The 16,643-nt window shown below is 35.2% G+C and overlaps 1 protein-coding gene across 1 annotated transcript in view; it reads right to left on the reverse strand.

Annotated features, from left to right (window-relative positions):
* Positions 1-953: 953 nt before the first annotated feature.
* Positions 954-16,643, reverse strand: part of PSMD14 (proteasome 26S subunit, non-ATPase 14) — a 103,972-nt gene continuing 88,282 nt past the window's right edge. Inside the window, exons 10-12 of the mRNA XM_035007907.1 lie at positions 14,678-14,803; positions 3,820-3,882; positions 954-1,369 (exon numbers count right to left, since the gene is read on the reverse strand). Coding sequence (XP_034863798.1) covers positions 1,271-1,369; positions 3,820-3,882; positions 14,678-14,803 — 288 coding nt within the window. The 3' untranslated portion in view covers positions 954-1,270. The remainder of the gene's footprint in view (positions 1,370-3,819; positions 3,883-14,677; positions 14,804-16,643) is intronic.

Below are 16,643 nucleotides of genomic sequence, written 5' to 3' on the forward strand. Positions count from 1 at the left end.
TGGGAATTTAAGCCATTTCTACTTTTAGTTTCTGGTAATTGTTCATTAGGCAACCAGTAAGAGCCTAGAATTGTTCAAATAGGATGGTAATTTGGTCTACCACACATTCCTACCACCTCTAGTAGGAGTTAAGTCTAAATTCCAAGTCCCCAAGTAAAACCCTCTTTTAATGAAGCCTTAGAAACAAACATTTTACCATATTTTCACAAAGGATACAGACAAGAATTAAATCTGTCTCCATATGTTTTCCCATACTCCTTGGTATACCCAGAATGGTGCTGTGCCATGACTATTAATGGGGACAGTTATTATATCAGGTTAGAAACAGGTTGAGGAATAAGGTCATCTATAAAACCTGCTATTAGTCAAATTTTTGTCTTTATCAGAAAACTGAGTACTTTAAGTTAATTGGGGAAAGATGAGAGAAAACAGTGACAAAATTATTTCTTATGTGCTCATGATACTAAATTCACGTTATGGTGCCTTTTCTTAATTTGCTTTGAAGAGATTATATACCTTCTGTGGCTGTCTTAGCTAAAAGTTTAGTGGAGTTTGAAGCAGGCAACTTCCAGGTAACCTCCGCATTGGTAGAATGTACTCTTTAAAAAAAATAATAAAGTCTAAATTAATATTGTTCCCTTTTTCTCCTTAAATGTACTCCTCTGAAACCCTGGAAAGTATAATATGTTAAGATACTGACTATACAATATTAATTTGTGACAGATACTTTTAATAAAATATGTCAACATTTTTTTCTGGGTTACTCACTAATGGGGTAGCAACTCTTTAATGGCGATCATTTTCTATTTGTGAAGTTTTGTTATCACACTGATGTTTTATGTGTTGTAAGATCTTAAATTGCAAAGAGAAACATATCTTTGTGTGAGATTTTGAGAGCACTGTCAAATGTTACTCTCTCAATTCCACCCAGTGCCAAAAAACCTCAGGAGACATAGATTGTAAATGTATTTTATTTTGTAGGCAACAATCAAAATATATTTGTGTTACTGATTTCTTCAAATATTAAATGGGATCTTAACAAAATTTGTCCACTTTGATGTACTCTTATACAACTTTGGAATCTGCAAAGACCCTGACTAAAGAAACAGAAGTAATTGCACAACCGAGACTGAAGGTGTTACAGTACTGCAAATGATGCCAGATGTCTTACATTTAACCAAACACACCTTCAGAGGTCCCTTGATTTTGAGCATTAGGAACAATAGAGGAATATACGCTGAAAGTATCACCAAGAGCTTTTTGCATTGTTTTATTTAAATACGACAGTATCCAACATAGCTGCTAAACACTGGACAATATTTGAAGTCATAAGTACATCCACATGTTCCTCCAAATGACGTTTGGGGTCCTAAATAAGAAAATAAGGAAAGAAAAAGAAAAAAGAACCATATTACTGATAGAAGAATTACTTAGTTTAAGTAGTTGATGAAACGGGTAAAGAAAGCCAAACCTAAATTTATATATATTTTACTATTTCATTTTCCTAATATATTGTTATGTTCTTAGATAAAACCTGATAAAATAATAGATTACACAATAAAAAACTTATTTACACAATCAATGCTTCGACTCTGTACCATAAATTATAAAGAGTAACAAAGAATTCTATACAGCCGCAGCATCTGATTTTTAAAAACAAAGTATAAGCATTTTTAAGTGTACATAGCCCAAGTATGTGTGCATATTTTCTGCCATTCATATTTATTGACTGTCTAAGAGGTCCTTTACTCGAAGCAGACGTACCAATAGGTAAGAGTTCAATGTGAATTCTTTCTCATCCCTTCCTCTGCAATTTTAATTTAAATTTAATTCCTGTATAATTTTAGTATTTCAGGAAAAAGTGCTTTAAATGATTCAGGAAATACTCTTGGATCAAAAGCCACTGTTAGTTGTTTAAAAATCCAAATACAATGTTAAGATATACATAATTTACATGTATATAATGTGTATAAAATAATGCTAAGAATACATATTTTCTGCAGCTATTTTGAAAAAATAAAGTATCAGAGAAAAGGATATAGGTACAATCTTTTAACTGAAACCTGATCAAATCTATATTTGAAACATCTGAGTTAAAAATGAGGCTTAAAATAACACTGTAATAAATGAAGTTAAATTAAAATGCTTAATTATATTTATGTTTAAGGCTGAGCTGAATGAAGTATTTCAACTAAATGTGAAAGCTTTAAAATATATATATCGCACACAATAAAAAATTCTCAATTAAAGCATTATTTTTGTATAGGTATTGCTAAAATACCCAAGACTCCTAACTTTAAACAAATGCTCATCACTGGAATTATTTCTTGGCTGTTCTTTTCTAAATTACAATTTCAAGACATGCTTGATTTCCTTAAACAACCCAGAGATGCAACATGCTACAAATAATTTCAAGTAATTAGACCACATATTAAATTTTCTTTATTTCAGAAATAAGCCTTAGGACATTTTAGGTGAAAGTGCCTGAGAAAGACTGGCAGGAGTAAAAGATAGTGATCTGATTCCATTACAGACAAACAGTTTTGCTTTTGCCACGCAATAGGCTAAACCAGTTAAATGCTAGATTAAAAAAAATGATTCTGATGATTATTCGACTTTGCCCATTACATATTTTTCAGCTTCACTTTTAACTTAGACCTTTTATTTGTTGCTAACTGCTAAAATCTACATCGTAGCCTCAGAGTCATTTATTCAAAAAACAGTGAGTTCTATCAAGTGCAAGACTCCAAGTTGGTGATCTAATAATATATATTAGGACTACAGTAAGTGGTGGGAAGTGACAAGGTAACCAGATCACACAAGATGAGAAAACAAGATGAACTATACTTCATTTTGTTTGGGGAAGGTTCTGGCTGTTTTAAATTATAATATTCAGAATGTAGTGAGATTTAATTTCACTAATTATGATATTTAAGTCAGACCTTTGCCCCTACTGCTCTGTTGGAGGAACTGGTTTTGTAGTGAACTGGTAACACACTTCCCTCAGTTATCTACATTACTTCTTGTGGCAGCTGGGTGATTCTTAGAGATTTCCCATCCAAGAATGGTCCTGGCCCAAACCTACATAGCTTGTGAGATGTGATGGGATCAGAGCATATGGTAGGATGGCTGAAAGCAAAGACAGCTTAGTGTCTTGCATCTGAAATATCAAGATTCTGCCAACATCAGCAATATGATAACCATGTTCCATGAAATGAAAAAAATGTAATCAACATTCTTTAAAAAACAGTCTAATTAATCTGTAGATTCTTTTAATTGGCTGGTGTGTTCCCCCAACCCTCAGAAAATAGGAACTAAAATATATATTTCATCTTGGAAATGTGAAAGAGCAAATACTTAAAACCCTTTCTCCTCACTCACTATAATCCAATGGGGCTCTCAGCCTTCTTAGGAACATTACCTACAAACTGAAGCCTACATACTGACAAACTGTATCATTTAAAAAACTGATACATATGAAATAAACCATTATATTATCTTCACTGATAATATTATTTCAAGTAAAAATAATACCTGAATAATTAACTCAGGACATAAGTTTCTTGATTTATTTCTAGTAAGTCATTTTCACTAAAGATAGTATCTTACAGATCTATTTGTGACTTCACTATATATGGCAAAGAGCATTTGACATCAAGTAATTCAGTGACCTTTACAATTAGTATCATAGTTACAGGACAAAAGAAAAATGTAGAGCGAACAAACAGGGAAACAAAAATCGTACAGGCCCTCCCACAGTTTTAACTCTACAAGAGCATGTCATTGTGCGACCGCATAACCTATTTCAGTATACCTCACCTGCTTGCCGACATTCTTTATTGCCAGCTGTTCTGCTGTCATCTTATCTTCTTCTTCTACGGCCTGTGAATGAGACACAAAGGACAGAGTTTCAAGTTCCAAATTTACTTTTCCCACCACAGAACACTCACGGAGGACAATGGTGATCATAATTTTCATTCACAGAACCTTTTATTCAAGTGACTTACTAAACCAAAAAGCAAGTTTGCTAATCTTCAGAATAACCTTCAGTGTAATAAAAACTATTACCGCCATCATTTATGTTTATTGTATCTTTTATTTTATTTATTTATTTGAGAGAGAGAGCGAGAGAGCACAAGCAGGGGGAGTGGCAGAGAGAAAGGCAGGCCCCCTGCTGAGCAGGGAGCCTGACTCCACGAGGGGCTCGATCCCAGGACCCCAGGATCACGACCGGAGCCGAAGGCAGACACTTAACTGACTGAGCCACCCAGGCCCCTACCACCATCATTTTGAAAACAGACTTAAATAGGTAAAAGACACTGAATATGTCAAACTGGACCACCAGATAGTATTCACCATCTGGAAACTGCTACAGAATTCTTTGAGGGATGGCTAAAGTGGAGGAGAGAAGTACCTGCGGCAGTTCTTATGGCACCATGGTGCTAACTAGTCCTATTCTGTCTTCTTTTCCTTGTTCTACTTTCATTACATCTCTGCCCCAACTTCCCATTTCTTTGTCTCCTTTTTTTGGTCAACTGAACCCGTGCACACCCAGTATCTATTTTAAACTATCAGCAGCTCTTAGAATGCTGCCTTTTGATCCATTTAACAAATCATAGAGTTTTCTCCCCTCATAACTCTACATATTTAAATCTCTAAAAGTAGTACATGTATTCGGAAAAAAAAAAAAAATCTCACTTTTCCATGACTGATCTTTAGTAATCATGAAGAAACAGAGTAATCTGAAGTTTTCAATAGGAAAACTTACTTGAATTCAAAGCCAAATCAAGTAAAAATTAAATCAACAAAACAATATACACAAACCATTTTCTACTATTTTCAGTTAGCTACAAACTCCTGTGTGTATGACCATAAATTTTCTAGCAAGTAATTACAAAAGAATTACAGCATGTAGATTAGCTACCATCATTGCCCCCTCTCTCAACAATGGCACCACCATAAAACCTCTTTATTGAGAAGCAACCTCCTTAAGAGTTTGGGTAATTTTCTGTCTGAAGCCAGGACTCTATCTGTATCAGGTGAACTCCTGGTCTATGATTTATTCATAGCATCTGATAACTGGAAAACACAGAAAACTGAAGGATCATCAACCTTAAGAAATAACACTACAGCACTTACCACAAATATGATTACAAAAGCGGTGAGATGGTGGGGGTGGAAAGCAGGAAACCAAAATCCCAGTGAGGGTTAGATTTGGATACTCTAAACTTAATAATCTCGCAGCTGCCAAATTTCTTCATGTGTGAACAATGAACATGTAGGAAATGCAATCATCAGACATTTCCCATAAACTGGGAAGTTTGGCTGCATTTCACACCTTCTTAATAGTTTTGTAAACAGAGAACTTGAAAATGAGCAAAGATGGCAAGTGTCTAATTTTATAAATGGACAAACTATCTAGAGAATTTTCCCCAGTAGAACCTGCCTAAAAAGAAAAGATGGTGAATAAGTACTGTATCTACTGATTACTAGAGGATACTTATTTACAACACATCATTAAGAAAATACATTTATGACTCATAAACCTGGAAGAAGGAAAAATAAAAGCTAATAACACTCCAAATCTAGAATTCCCTAGATAGAGAATATGTTCATTTTCAGAGTCAGATGTCACTCCTGTTATGCTCAACTAAGTAAAAAAGTATTACATAAGTGGGAAATTGCTTCTCCCACTATCTCAATGTTTTTACATATATAGAAACATGAGCAACACATAAAAAGTTTGTTTTTCTGAATTACTTTTACAAATCATGACACTATACCTTACCAACTTGAAAACATTATTGGATGAGTGAATGGAACAATTCACATAAGTTTGTACTCTGCATTCATTCAGTGTTAGCTGCTCTGTGCACATGTCAGAAACCGTACAGTACTGGAAGGAGGTAAGACTTTTGGAATTTGGCTCAAAATACCATTCAATGTATAAATAGTTATTACAAAGTATTCTGGAGTACTGCAAATATCAAAGATGGCAGGTATGCAAAGATGAAAGTCAAAAAACACTGATCTTATTTAAAAGGTTAAATAGGATGTAAAAAGCTCTAACTTAATTTTTAAAATCTTTTACATCATTTAACCACTTTACCAATTAGTTTTTCCATTTCCAATAATTAAAAGAGAGAGTTCACAAACTCTTTGAGAAGTGCAGATGGTAAAAAGTACTCCCAGCCATAGATGCCATCTGGAAAATGAGGAGCAGCTGTAGATTTAGGCATATACTAAGGTTGCAAACCCCCATGACAAAGAATAAGCACATCTTTTTCATTCTAAGATAGACCAGAGCAGACCAGATCATCACATCAAACCCTTAAATATTTTCTCCACTTACCTAAGTCACCTATATCTCATCTACCATCTGGGCAAGACCAGTTTGTCTTCATTCATAGTTCTAATCTGGCTAGTCACCAGGAAAAATTAAGAAATGGTAGCAGCAGAAACAAATGAAATTCAGGCACAGGCAGTGTCCTCACTAGGGGAACTTCTGTGTTTATGGCAACTTCTGTGATTTGGCATCAAATTTTGCTTTTGCATTCATGCTCTTCGGTTTACTCAACCAACAAAAAAGCACTGAAAATGTTTGTGGCTATTCACACTAGAAACGTTTTTAACAGTTTATCAACAAAGACCCCCAGATGGCTATCCCATCATGCACGGTCTGCACAGTTCTAAGAAATTCCTAGAATTTGGTCTGTTATGTTATCATAATCCCCTCAGATGTACCCCCATCTTAAAGAGGCTTTTACGAAACCTATTAACTTCATTCTCTTTTTTCTGGTAATGGTCAAATTTATTAAATGGAAAACCAGTATCTTAGATTCTACCATTTAATCTACCCTTTAATAAATATGGACTGGATTCTTTGCACTTCATTAACACTCTCCACCACGTAAATTCCAACGAACTGTTTTCTTGAACTTTCTGAATGCCTTTAAGAGCTTCTCCAATACCTGTTTTCTCTTCTAATCCTTTAACCTCTCTGCTTTTATGATACTGTGTCTCTTACTCTACTTCACACTTCTCTAGTCCTTGGGTTTCTTCTTTTCCCTTTGAAATGTTAACTTTCCTCACTCTATAACACACCATACTCCCATTTAAACACATGCTTTCTAAAATCACATATATGGTAATTTTTTTCACCATTAAGCAAACTCTGAGTAACTGCTAGTGAATTTTAAGATAATGTATTTTACTTCTTTCTTGATTTTATGTGAGGTCAATGTATTGACTATATAAATGAAAATCACATTACTGGGTTAAGGCAGTAGAGAATGAGTTTAAAGAAACGGCTTTTACAAAACATAGTTGGGAAAGCAAAATTAACAAACACGAAACAATTAGAAATCTGAGACAGGATAAGAGGTGTGAGTTTGGAGAAAATTGGTTTTCCTACCACTATCAGTAATTCAAATATTACCATACATGTGCTTTTACAAATATTAATTTACTGAATCCTTAAAACATCCCAGTGAATTCATGTAATCTACATTTTACGTATGAAGAAATTAGGCACCTTTGAGGAACTATATGTTAATTCCAGCAATACTTCTATTATAAAAAAAACATATTTCTAACTCTCCTTTTGGAATAGCTTATAACACTCCAGTACATTCTATACATGTCCTCAACAGCAGAATTTTCATTTTACATATTGGTAATCACTCATTCTGAATAAGATAGTTCTTGCTCTTCGAGGAGCTCACATTTGGGCTTTACTTGCCTATAAATCTCAAACTGCAATGCAGTATGAAATATACAAAAATGGAGTGTGCACAGAGAACAACAGGGACACATACAGCCATACAGCTAATAAGCAATGCAAGTGTGACTTCAACAGTACTATCTATCTCCAAAGACCTTGAAGCAACATTCATGACAATTCAGGAAATGATTAGTTTTTAATGACATCCTAAATTAAATCTATGATTTAATAAATGGCCTGAACAGCATAAATTCTTTCTAAAAATCTTACAGGGAATCCAATTTTCAAGTGTAATTACACAAAATAGAGATATACAATAAAGATCGTATGTATATGTGTGTGCACACATAATGGAAATTGTAGTTCAGCTTGTTGAAAAAATTTCTATGGCAGAATCTATTTGCTGCCTACCCAACATATATTTCCCCCTTCTTTTGTAATATAACCCTGATTTTAGTAAAGGCAGTGATGCTCCCAGGTAAAAGACCACACTAGGGGTGCCTGGGTGGCTCATTCGTTAAGCGTCTGCCTTCGGCTCAGGTCATGATCCCGGGGTCCTGGGATAGAGCCCCGCATCGGGCTCTCTGCTCAGCAGGAAGCCTGCTTCTCCCTCTCCACTCCCCCTGCTTGTGTTCCCTCTCTCACTGTCTCTCTCTGTCAAATAAATAAATAAAATCTTAGAAAAAAAAAAAAGACCACACTATATAGCCTTTCTCAAAGCAAGGTGTGTCCGCTTGAGTTCTGCCAGTGAAATATAATCAGAAGTGCTGCTGGGTAGGACTTAAGAAAAGGATTGTGAAAGGGAATTGATTTAGCTGGGAAGTAACCCCCCTTTTGCCCTTCCTTTTTTACCTGTTGCTGGGAACTCGGATGGGATAGCTAAAGCTCTAGCAAACACCGTGAATCATGAGGATATCTACAGGATGGAAGCCACTATAAGGGAAGTGGAGCAAAAGATAGAAGGAATCTGGGTTTGGGGCACCTGGGTGGCTCAGTCAGTTGAGCATCCAGGTTTCGCTCAGGTCATGAGCTCAGGGTCGTGAGACTGAGTCCTGAGTCAGGCTCCACACTCAGTGGGGAGTTTGTCTGAGATTCTCTCTCCCACTCCCTTTGTCCCTCCACCCCCGTGCACTCTCTCTTTCTCTCAAATAATAAGTAAATCTAAAAAAAAAAATCTGGGTTCATGATGACCTCAAAGTTTCATACTGGCCTTGAGTTGCCAGAAACCTACACTTCTATCTTGTTGAAGCCATTGCTACTTTGAGCTAACACAATCTTAGATATAAGTAACACCTGGTTAATGCAAAAACTGAAAATAATGCAGGATTTACATAAAGCATATCATTTCCCTGCCTTCCACCTTTAAGCGGACAGTGTTAACACATAATACGTTGAGATAAATGGGAGACAGGTATCTTTTTTTAAAGATTTTTATTCATTTATTTGAGAGAGAGCACAAGCAGAGGGCAGAGGGAGAGGGAGAAACAGACTCTCCACTAAGCAGGGAGCCCACGCAGGGCTCAATCCCAGGACCCCGGGATCACGACCTGAGCAGAAGGCAGACAGAAGGTAGATGCTTAACCGACTGAGCCACCCAGGTGCCCCAAGATAGGGATCTTTGAAAAGGAAAGGGAAGGTAAAATAGTAGGCACTTTTCACGTTGTTTTATAATTTAATTTTTTATATAATAGAATTTAAATATTTCTCTAAGTCGGTACTTATAGAATTTTATTCTTCATAATAAACCCTTAAAAGAGAACATGTTAGTTTTAAGAGTCATATGCATTTAAAATTGAAAGATGGCCTCCAAAAATGTTATGTCACTCTACTTACCCACTAGTGATGCATTTTCCCAAATTGTTTTTTATATTTGAAAAGAAAAAAAATTCTATTTATAATTTTAATTTTCTTCTTTGATTACTTAATAAGGTTGAACTTGTCTTTTCATGTTTATATGCCACTTGTCTTCAGTGAGTTTTCTAGCTCTTTTGTCCAAATTATTGTTTTTTAAAACTATTTTATAGGGATTCTTTGGATATTATACATTTTTTGGATACTAGCCCTTTCTGTGTTACCAGTACAAATATTTTCTCCCAGTCTGACTCCTAACAAGCATTCAGTAAATGTTAGTTATTTTTATTGCAGATAAACTTTACTGTCAAGTTATCAAAACTTTAAAACCTCATTGATATTCTTACTATCATTAAAGTAATCTTTAGGAAGCCTGACAGCAGCTTTACAATACTGAATCTTCCTATTTGGAAACAAGGGAATCTGTTCGCAAATTTTTTTAGTATTATTCAAATAAGTCATATACATTTATACATTTCTTTCTTATGGTAATTATTTATAAGTATTTGGTAATTTTGAATGCTATGAATTGATTTGCCTATTAAATTTTTCAACTGGTTTCAGCCTATGTAACTGCTTGGTTACTACCCACATAATTCTCTATTGTAACAGTTCTAACAATTTTCTAGTTTAGGCTCTTAGATTTCTGTTTGATTGCAAACATATCCTATCATACTTAAATAATGATAATCTGGCCTGGTTTTCCCAATATTTACATATTACTTTGTTTTTCTTATCTTATTACACTAGCATAAAACAACATTTTCCTACTTAACTAGCTACTGTAGTAAACCAAACGTAGTCATATAATTACATGTTTTATATGTAAAAAATACATATTTATTTTCTGAATTTTCTGAAATATATCTGAATTTTCTTTTTTTTTATTTGTTAAGACTGTTTTTTAATTTAATTATTTGACACAGAGAGAGAGCGTGCGCACAAGCAGGGGGAGCAGCAGAGGGAGAGGGAGAAGCAGGCTCCCTGCTGAGCTGGAGGCCCAATGTGGGGCTCAATCCCAGGACCCTGCGATCATGACTTAAGCCGAAGGCAGACACTTAACCGACTGAACCACCCAGGCATCCCCATACCTCAATTTTCTTTCAGGTTATAGAGCAGGCACTATTTCTATCTAAAAGGTACACAGTCAAATCTCAGATTTATAGGGCTACATGTTTGAAAACAAGGCAAATTTTTATGTCTCTCTGTTATTCTTAAAATAATCTCCTACAATTCATTTTTCACTTGCACTTTCACTTACAAATATCCAATCAAATATCAATACTTTAAAATTTGATGCATCTTAGCAGAATAAATTAGGAGATCTGGAATAACAGAGTGTGGGTGTTGTAGTTCGGTAATTAGAGAAATCAATGCCTAGTAATCAAGCAGAATCTTTGTGTGGAATTCAGACTTGAAATAGAAAAGTTGGGACAAAGGAATTTAATTATTTTCTGATCTTCTTTCACTTTAGGAGCTAACTGGCACCTAACGGTAATTACCTTAGTTTAAAACACCAACCAATTAAAAAGAATACTATGAAGAATTGGTAGCATGGGCCTTTCTTTTTATATTTTAAGTGTTACTAAAAACTCCACCACATTCTCTTTCAATCACAGAGGGAATTACATTCTCAAATTTGGACTCCTTCATATCACAGCTTACACATTGTTTTCATTTTATAACCAAACCTTACAAGTTTTTGAGTACTACAGAGATTTTTTAAAACTGTAAAATAGGAAAAACTTCTGTGGATGGGCAGCAGTAACCATAAATAGGTTATTTCCTGGCAGTGGTACCAATATGAATTTACTTAAACTTGCAATGTTACAGAGAAATGAAAACCATTCCTACAGTCTGCTGAATAATATTACTTAAGTCACTAATGTGTAAAAGGTTAATAACTGTTTTAAGTATGATAAACTACTTCTTTTTCTTTAATATCACTACATGAAAACATATACTAGAAAGATAAAAAGAATTTTTTTCCCCCCTATCATCTAGAATCAGTGGAGATTTCCAGCTGGAACACTACATATATACATCAGGGCATGATCTTCAAAGTCAGACCTAATTCTGCTGGAATTTCGTTTGTATGGGCCCATCAATTTTTTTCAAAGCTAAACTCTCTCCAAAGACTTCTTGCTACACGTGGCAAATTTTATATACTGTCTCTTGGCTAATATTTATTTTGGTAAGACATGTTTAATGTAGAAAGAGAAATACTACTTTCTGGTGTGACAACCAATATCAATTTTAACTGTCTCCAAAATCTTAAGCTCTAGCCCCTACCATTAAATTCTAGTCCTATATTTCCACTGCTTGTTTAAAATAAAACTCTAACTCCTTTCTCAATCCTTCTACTTCTAAATTGGAAAATTTTAATGGTACTAACATACTTCTTGTCACTTAGGAAGAAACCCTGAATTCACCCTTGATTCATCCTTCTTCTTTCACTTCATCCATCCAATGGGTGCCACATTTTATTTATTTGTCTACTGATGTCTCTGTTCCTAATGCCACTGTGGTAAAGCTGATGATACCTAGTCCATTTTGTTTGGATAATAGAAAGCTCCTCCTAAACAGAACGTCCATTTCAAATCTCCTCTTACAGCACACTCCTCCTTTAGTACTGTTGTCAAATTACATTTCTAGAGACAGGTTCTGGGTATATCATGCTCCTGGTCAAAAATAACTCTATCCTGATATTCCAAGCCCTGTTATTTGACTTCAGTAACTTAAAAAAACTATTCTCCCCCATTCACCTTCATATATTATATACTCAAGCCAAACACAGTTTCCTAAAAGGTGTCTCTGCCTTTTCTGTCTCCTAGTCTTTACCCGTAATGTTTATTTTGCCTAGGGTAACATTTCTCTGTATGTCCAATCTTATTCAAGCTTTAAGGTCCAGCTCAAATGCTGTTATTCTCTAAGACAGCATCCTGGGTCTCCCACAACTGAAAGCAAAAGCCCCTGAATCTCTATAGGATTTCACTACAGACTTCTCTAGGGCAGTTCTCTAACTTCTAACTTGTATACAAATGAGTATACAAATCTCCTGGAAATCTTGATCAAATGTAGATTCTCATTCAGTAGGTCTGAGAGTCTGCATTTCTAACAAGATCCCAGGTGATACTGATACAGCTGGTCTGTGGACAAATTGAATACTAAGGTGTTAAGGAACATGCCAATTTTGGCCTACTACCCTGATCATTTGTGAATTTTTTTTACTGCCTCTGTTTTCCTATAAATGAAGGAAGGATCCCTGTTTTCCACTGCAACTTGTACAGGAGATATTCAATAAATATTTGTAAACAAAACACTGTATAATTTGTGTGTTTTACAAAGTGCAGGATTTCAATACATTAATGGGTTGCAAGCTATATGTATGTGTATGTAATATATATATGATTGAAACAATAAAATTGAGTCAAATGACAACACATCACATGTAATAAGGGTAAATATTATTTCGTAAAACTTTTGTTGCAACTATATATATACACACATATACATTTGCATGTTCTGGGTCAAAATGTAAAATCTATTCTTTATGTGGGTTTTTGTCAAGAAAGCTGGAAAATACATGTTAGGTTGAATCATGTTCCCCCCTCCCTCCCAAATATGTTTAAATCCTAACCCTGGTTAGAGATTGGAGTTGTCACAAGCTAAAGAAAGCCTGGGACTAAAGCATCTGGAAAAGGAAAGGAAAGATCTTCCCCTGGAGGCTGCTAATACCTTGATTTTAGACTTTTAGCCTCCATAACTGTGAGGGAATATATTTGTTTTAAAATACCCAGTTTATGGAAACTAATACAACACAGAACATACATTTTAAGTCATAGTTCAAGTATTTTTTTTAATTTCAGAATTGTAAAAGAATATAAATTTATGAACAAAAATATTATGGCCACATGTATTTTAGCATACAATAAATATTTTCAGGAGATTTCACAAAATATAACTTTTTACACATCCTCATATAAAGTGATCTCCCCTAGTTATTCTTACATCATCCCATTTATTTCGTATAGCACCAATCACAATATATTATTATATTGTGTTTCTCTGTTTACTTTGTTTCCTCCACCAGAAAATAATTTCTGTGAGGACAAGTCTTGCTTCTTACCATATCCCCAGTGCCTGGCACATAGCAAGTTTTCAATAGACACTTATTAAATGAATAAAAGAAAAGTTCATAAACTATATGTAGAAGTATTAAATGCTGTTGTTATTATCCTACATCTCCTTGTTTCCCCTTCCCTTCCAAGAAAAAGCCCTCTGGATAAGGAAGAAATTTCAAATGTAAAACTATTTTATATGGGCTACAACAGGGTTGGAAACTACAGCCCACAGGCCAAATCTAGCCAGCTGCCTGTTTTATTAAATAAAGTTGTATTGGGGCGCCTGTGTGGCTCAGTCGGTTAGGCGACTGCCTTTGGCTCAGGTCCTGATCCCAGGGTCCTGGGATCGAGCCCTGCATCGCATCAGGCTCCCTGCTCAGCGGGGAGCCTGCTTCTCCCTCTCCCTCTGCCGCCCCCCCTCGCCTGTGCTCTCTTGTTCTCTTTCTGTCAAATAAATAAATAAAATCTTTAAAAAAATTTTTTTAAATAAAAATAAAATAAATTTGTACTGAAACACAGCCTCACTCATTCATGTATTGTCTGTGGCTGCTTTTAGACGACTGACAGCCGAGCTGAGTAGCTGCCAACAGACTGGATGGCCTGCAAAGTCCAAAATATTTACTATCTGATCTATAAAATAGGCCACTCTATTTTTAACTATATATTTATACCATGTTTGCCATCTAATCATACATATTTCAAAGACTGTAAGAAATAAATGTTGGGGGGCGCCTGGGTGGCTCAGTCGGTTAGGCATCTGCCTTCAGCTCAGGTCATGATCCCGGAGTCCCGGGATCGAGCCCCACGTTGAGCTCCCTTCTCGGCCGGGGGAGGGGGGGGCGTACGACACAAGACAACACTCTGCTTCTCCCTTAGCTTGTGCTTTCTCCCTCCCCACCTTCTCTCACAAATAAATAAATAAATATAAAATCTTAAAAAAAAAAAAAAAAAAGAAAGAAATGCTGGAAGTAACTTTCACCTTATTGTAATTCTTGGCTAATTCCAACATCTCTTTTACCACTGATTCATTGTGTTTACAGTGTTCACTGTAGTCCTGAAGTGTCAAACCTTCCATCCAACTCTTCTTATGCAAATTTAACAACATCTAAAAAATATAAAGAAAAAGTAATTATTTTCCTGTATTGAGGATATTTCCTTCACTTGTCTTGAGAAACAATGTCACAAAAAAACTTCAGAATTAATGAAAGAATTTAAAACTTAATTTTATTAAACTTGAATAAGAATTCTCCTAAATTTATATTAATATAACCTCAGGAGTATTCCAATGCCATGGCCTTTGTACTTGCTGTCCTTCTGCCTCAAAGGCTATTTTCCTTATCTGTGCATGGCTTTTATTTCTCATTTCCTTAGAGTTAGATGCCTTTCCTCACCACACTATATACAAAAGTCACCTCACACTATCTTAAACATCTGTCTTCTCTTATCATTTTTATAACACTATCAACACTTGAAATTTTTGTTTTCTTTATTATTGCATTTCTCTCTCACTAAGGAAAACTCAACAGGGTAGGAGCTTTGACCTGTTGATTTCAAGATCACCAAGATCTAGAGTCTAGAACAGTACCTAATCTAATCATAGCAGACATTCAATAGACATTTGCTGAATGCATAAATGAATGAATGAATGAATGAATGAGTGAACTACTACGTTACACACAAGGTCTCTAATAGTTCATATAGCCCAGCTTTCAAAGGCCATGATAAGGAGGTAAATGTCCCATTCACTGAATGACTTCATTTAAATCTTTCTGAGCCTCAGTTTATAGTCTACGAACTAAGGCCTCATAACTCTCTAAGTTTCTTTTCAATCCTAACATTCCATCTATAATTTTTAAAATGAAAACTTCCTTACTGTCAGAATGAAAAGTCATGAAACTGGACAAGAAATCATAGATTTGTCCAGTCTACAATCAAAGCAGCAAACTAGGATCAGACTCTATTAGTGATCATGGAACTAAACACCTTAGTTCGTTGTTTCTCAAGCTAGACTCCTCGTTCTGAGTACATTTTCCTCAAAGTTCCTTAAGTTTTCAAGTTTAGAGTCTTAAGACAGTTTTTTGTAGTCTTACTGCTCTATAAATGTTCTTTAATTGAACTTACAATTGAGTAACTTTTTCAAATGACTGATAAAATCTTTGTGGAAAAAAAATGATTGTTGTTCTTTTACCATTAGGACCAGTCTATCTTGTGAGATCCATGAGCCATGATCTGAAGATATAGCTGAAGTGTCGAGTTTAGTGTAGAAAAACTATTCTACTTGCTTAGAATTTTGCAGTTATATGTGGTACAAAGTTGGTTTTTTGTTTTGTTTTGTTTTTTGTTTCTATGCTAGAGAATAAGCTGCATGTCAAAAATCACCTATAAGTCTTCACAAGACACAAAGCTCCAAATTCCTCCATTCCTATTCAAGGGCCCATAGGGACAAGAGTAGTTTGCAAAATAACTGAAAAAATCCTGCACAAGTAATTCCAATTTCTTTGACTGCTTCTCCTCTTCTCCAATGGTAAGTGTTCTAGAAAATACATCTTCAGGAAATTTTGGTGCAGCTGCAACTATGTATGTTATAAAGCTACCTATAGTTAAGCATTGAGAACTGGATTTTTCCTACCACCTCAAAAGCAAAGTTCCCAGAGAGCATGAGGATATCCTTACCATGCCTAAACAAGGATTCCATTGTGACCCCTGAGTATGTTTGAAGGTAAGTATACAGGTTGGTGGGATAAGAGTAAAGGCAGGGCTTCTGGTACTATAAAAGCTCCTAAACTGAGCTACTAGGAGCATAAACATAACATTAATTATGTAGGTATTTATGTGTGTATCTTTTATGCCAAGGATCATGGTAAATTTTAGGGGCATCAAAAAGGGGGAAAAGTTAATGTAATTAGCTGGATATTTCCAAATAGTTGGGTGTCAGATATCAGACT

Source organism: Mirounga leonina, unplaced genomic scaffold, assembly GCF_011800145.1.
Source record: "Mirounga leonina isolate KUSES-001 unplaced genomic scaffold, KU_Mleo_1.0 Mir_151, whole genome shotgun sequence".
Taxonomy (NCBI): domain Eukaryota; kingdom Metazoa; phylum Chordata; class Mammalia; order Carnivora; family Phocidae; genus Mirounga; species Mirounga leonina.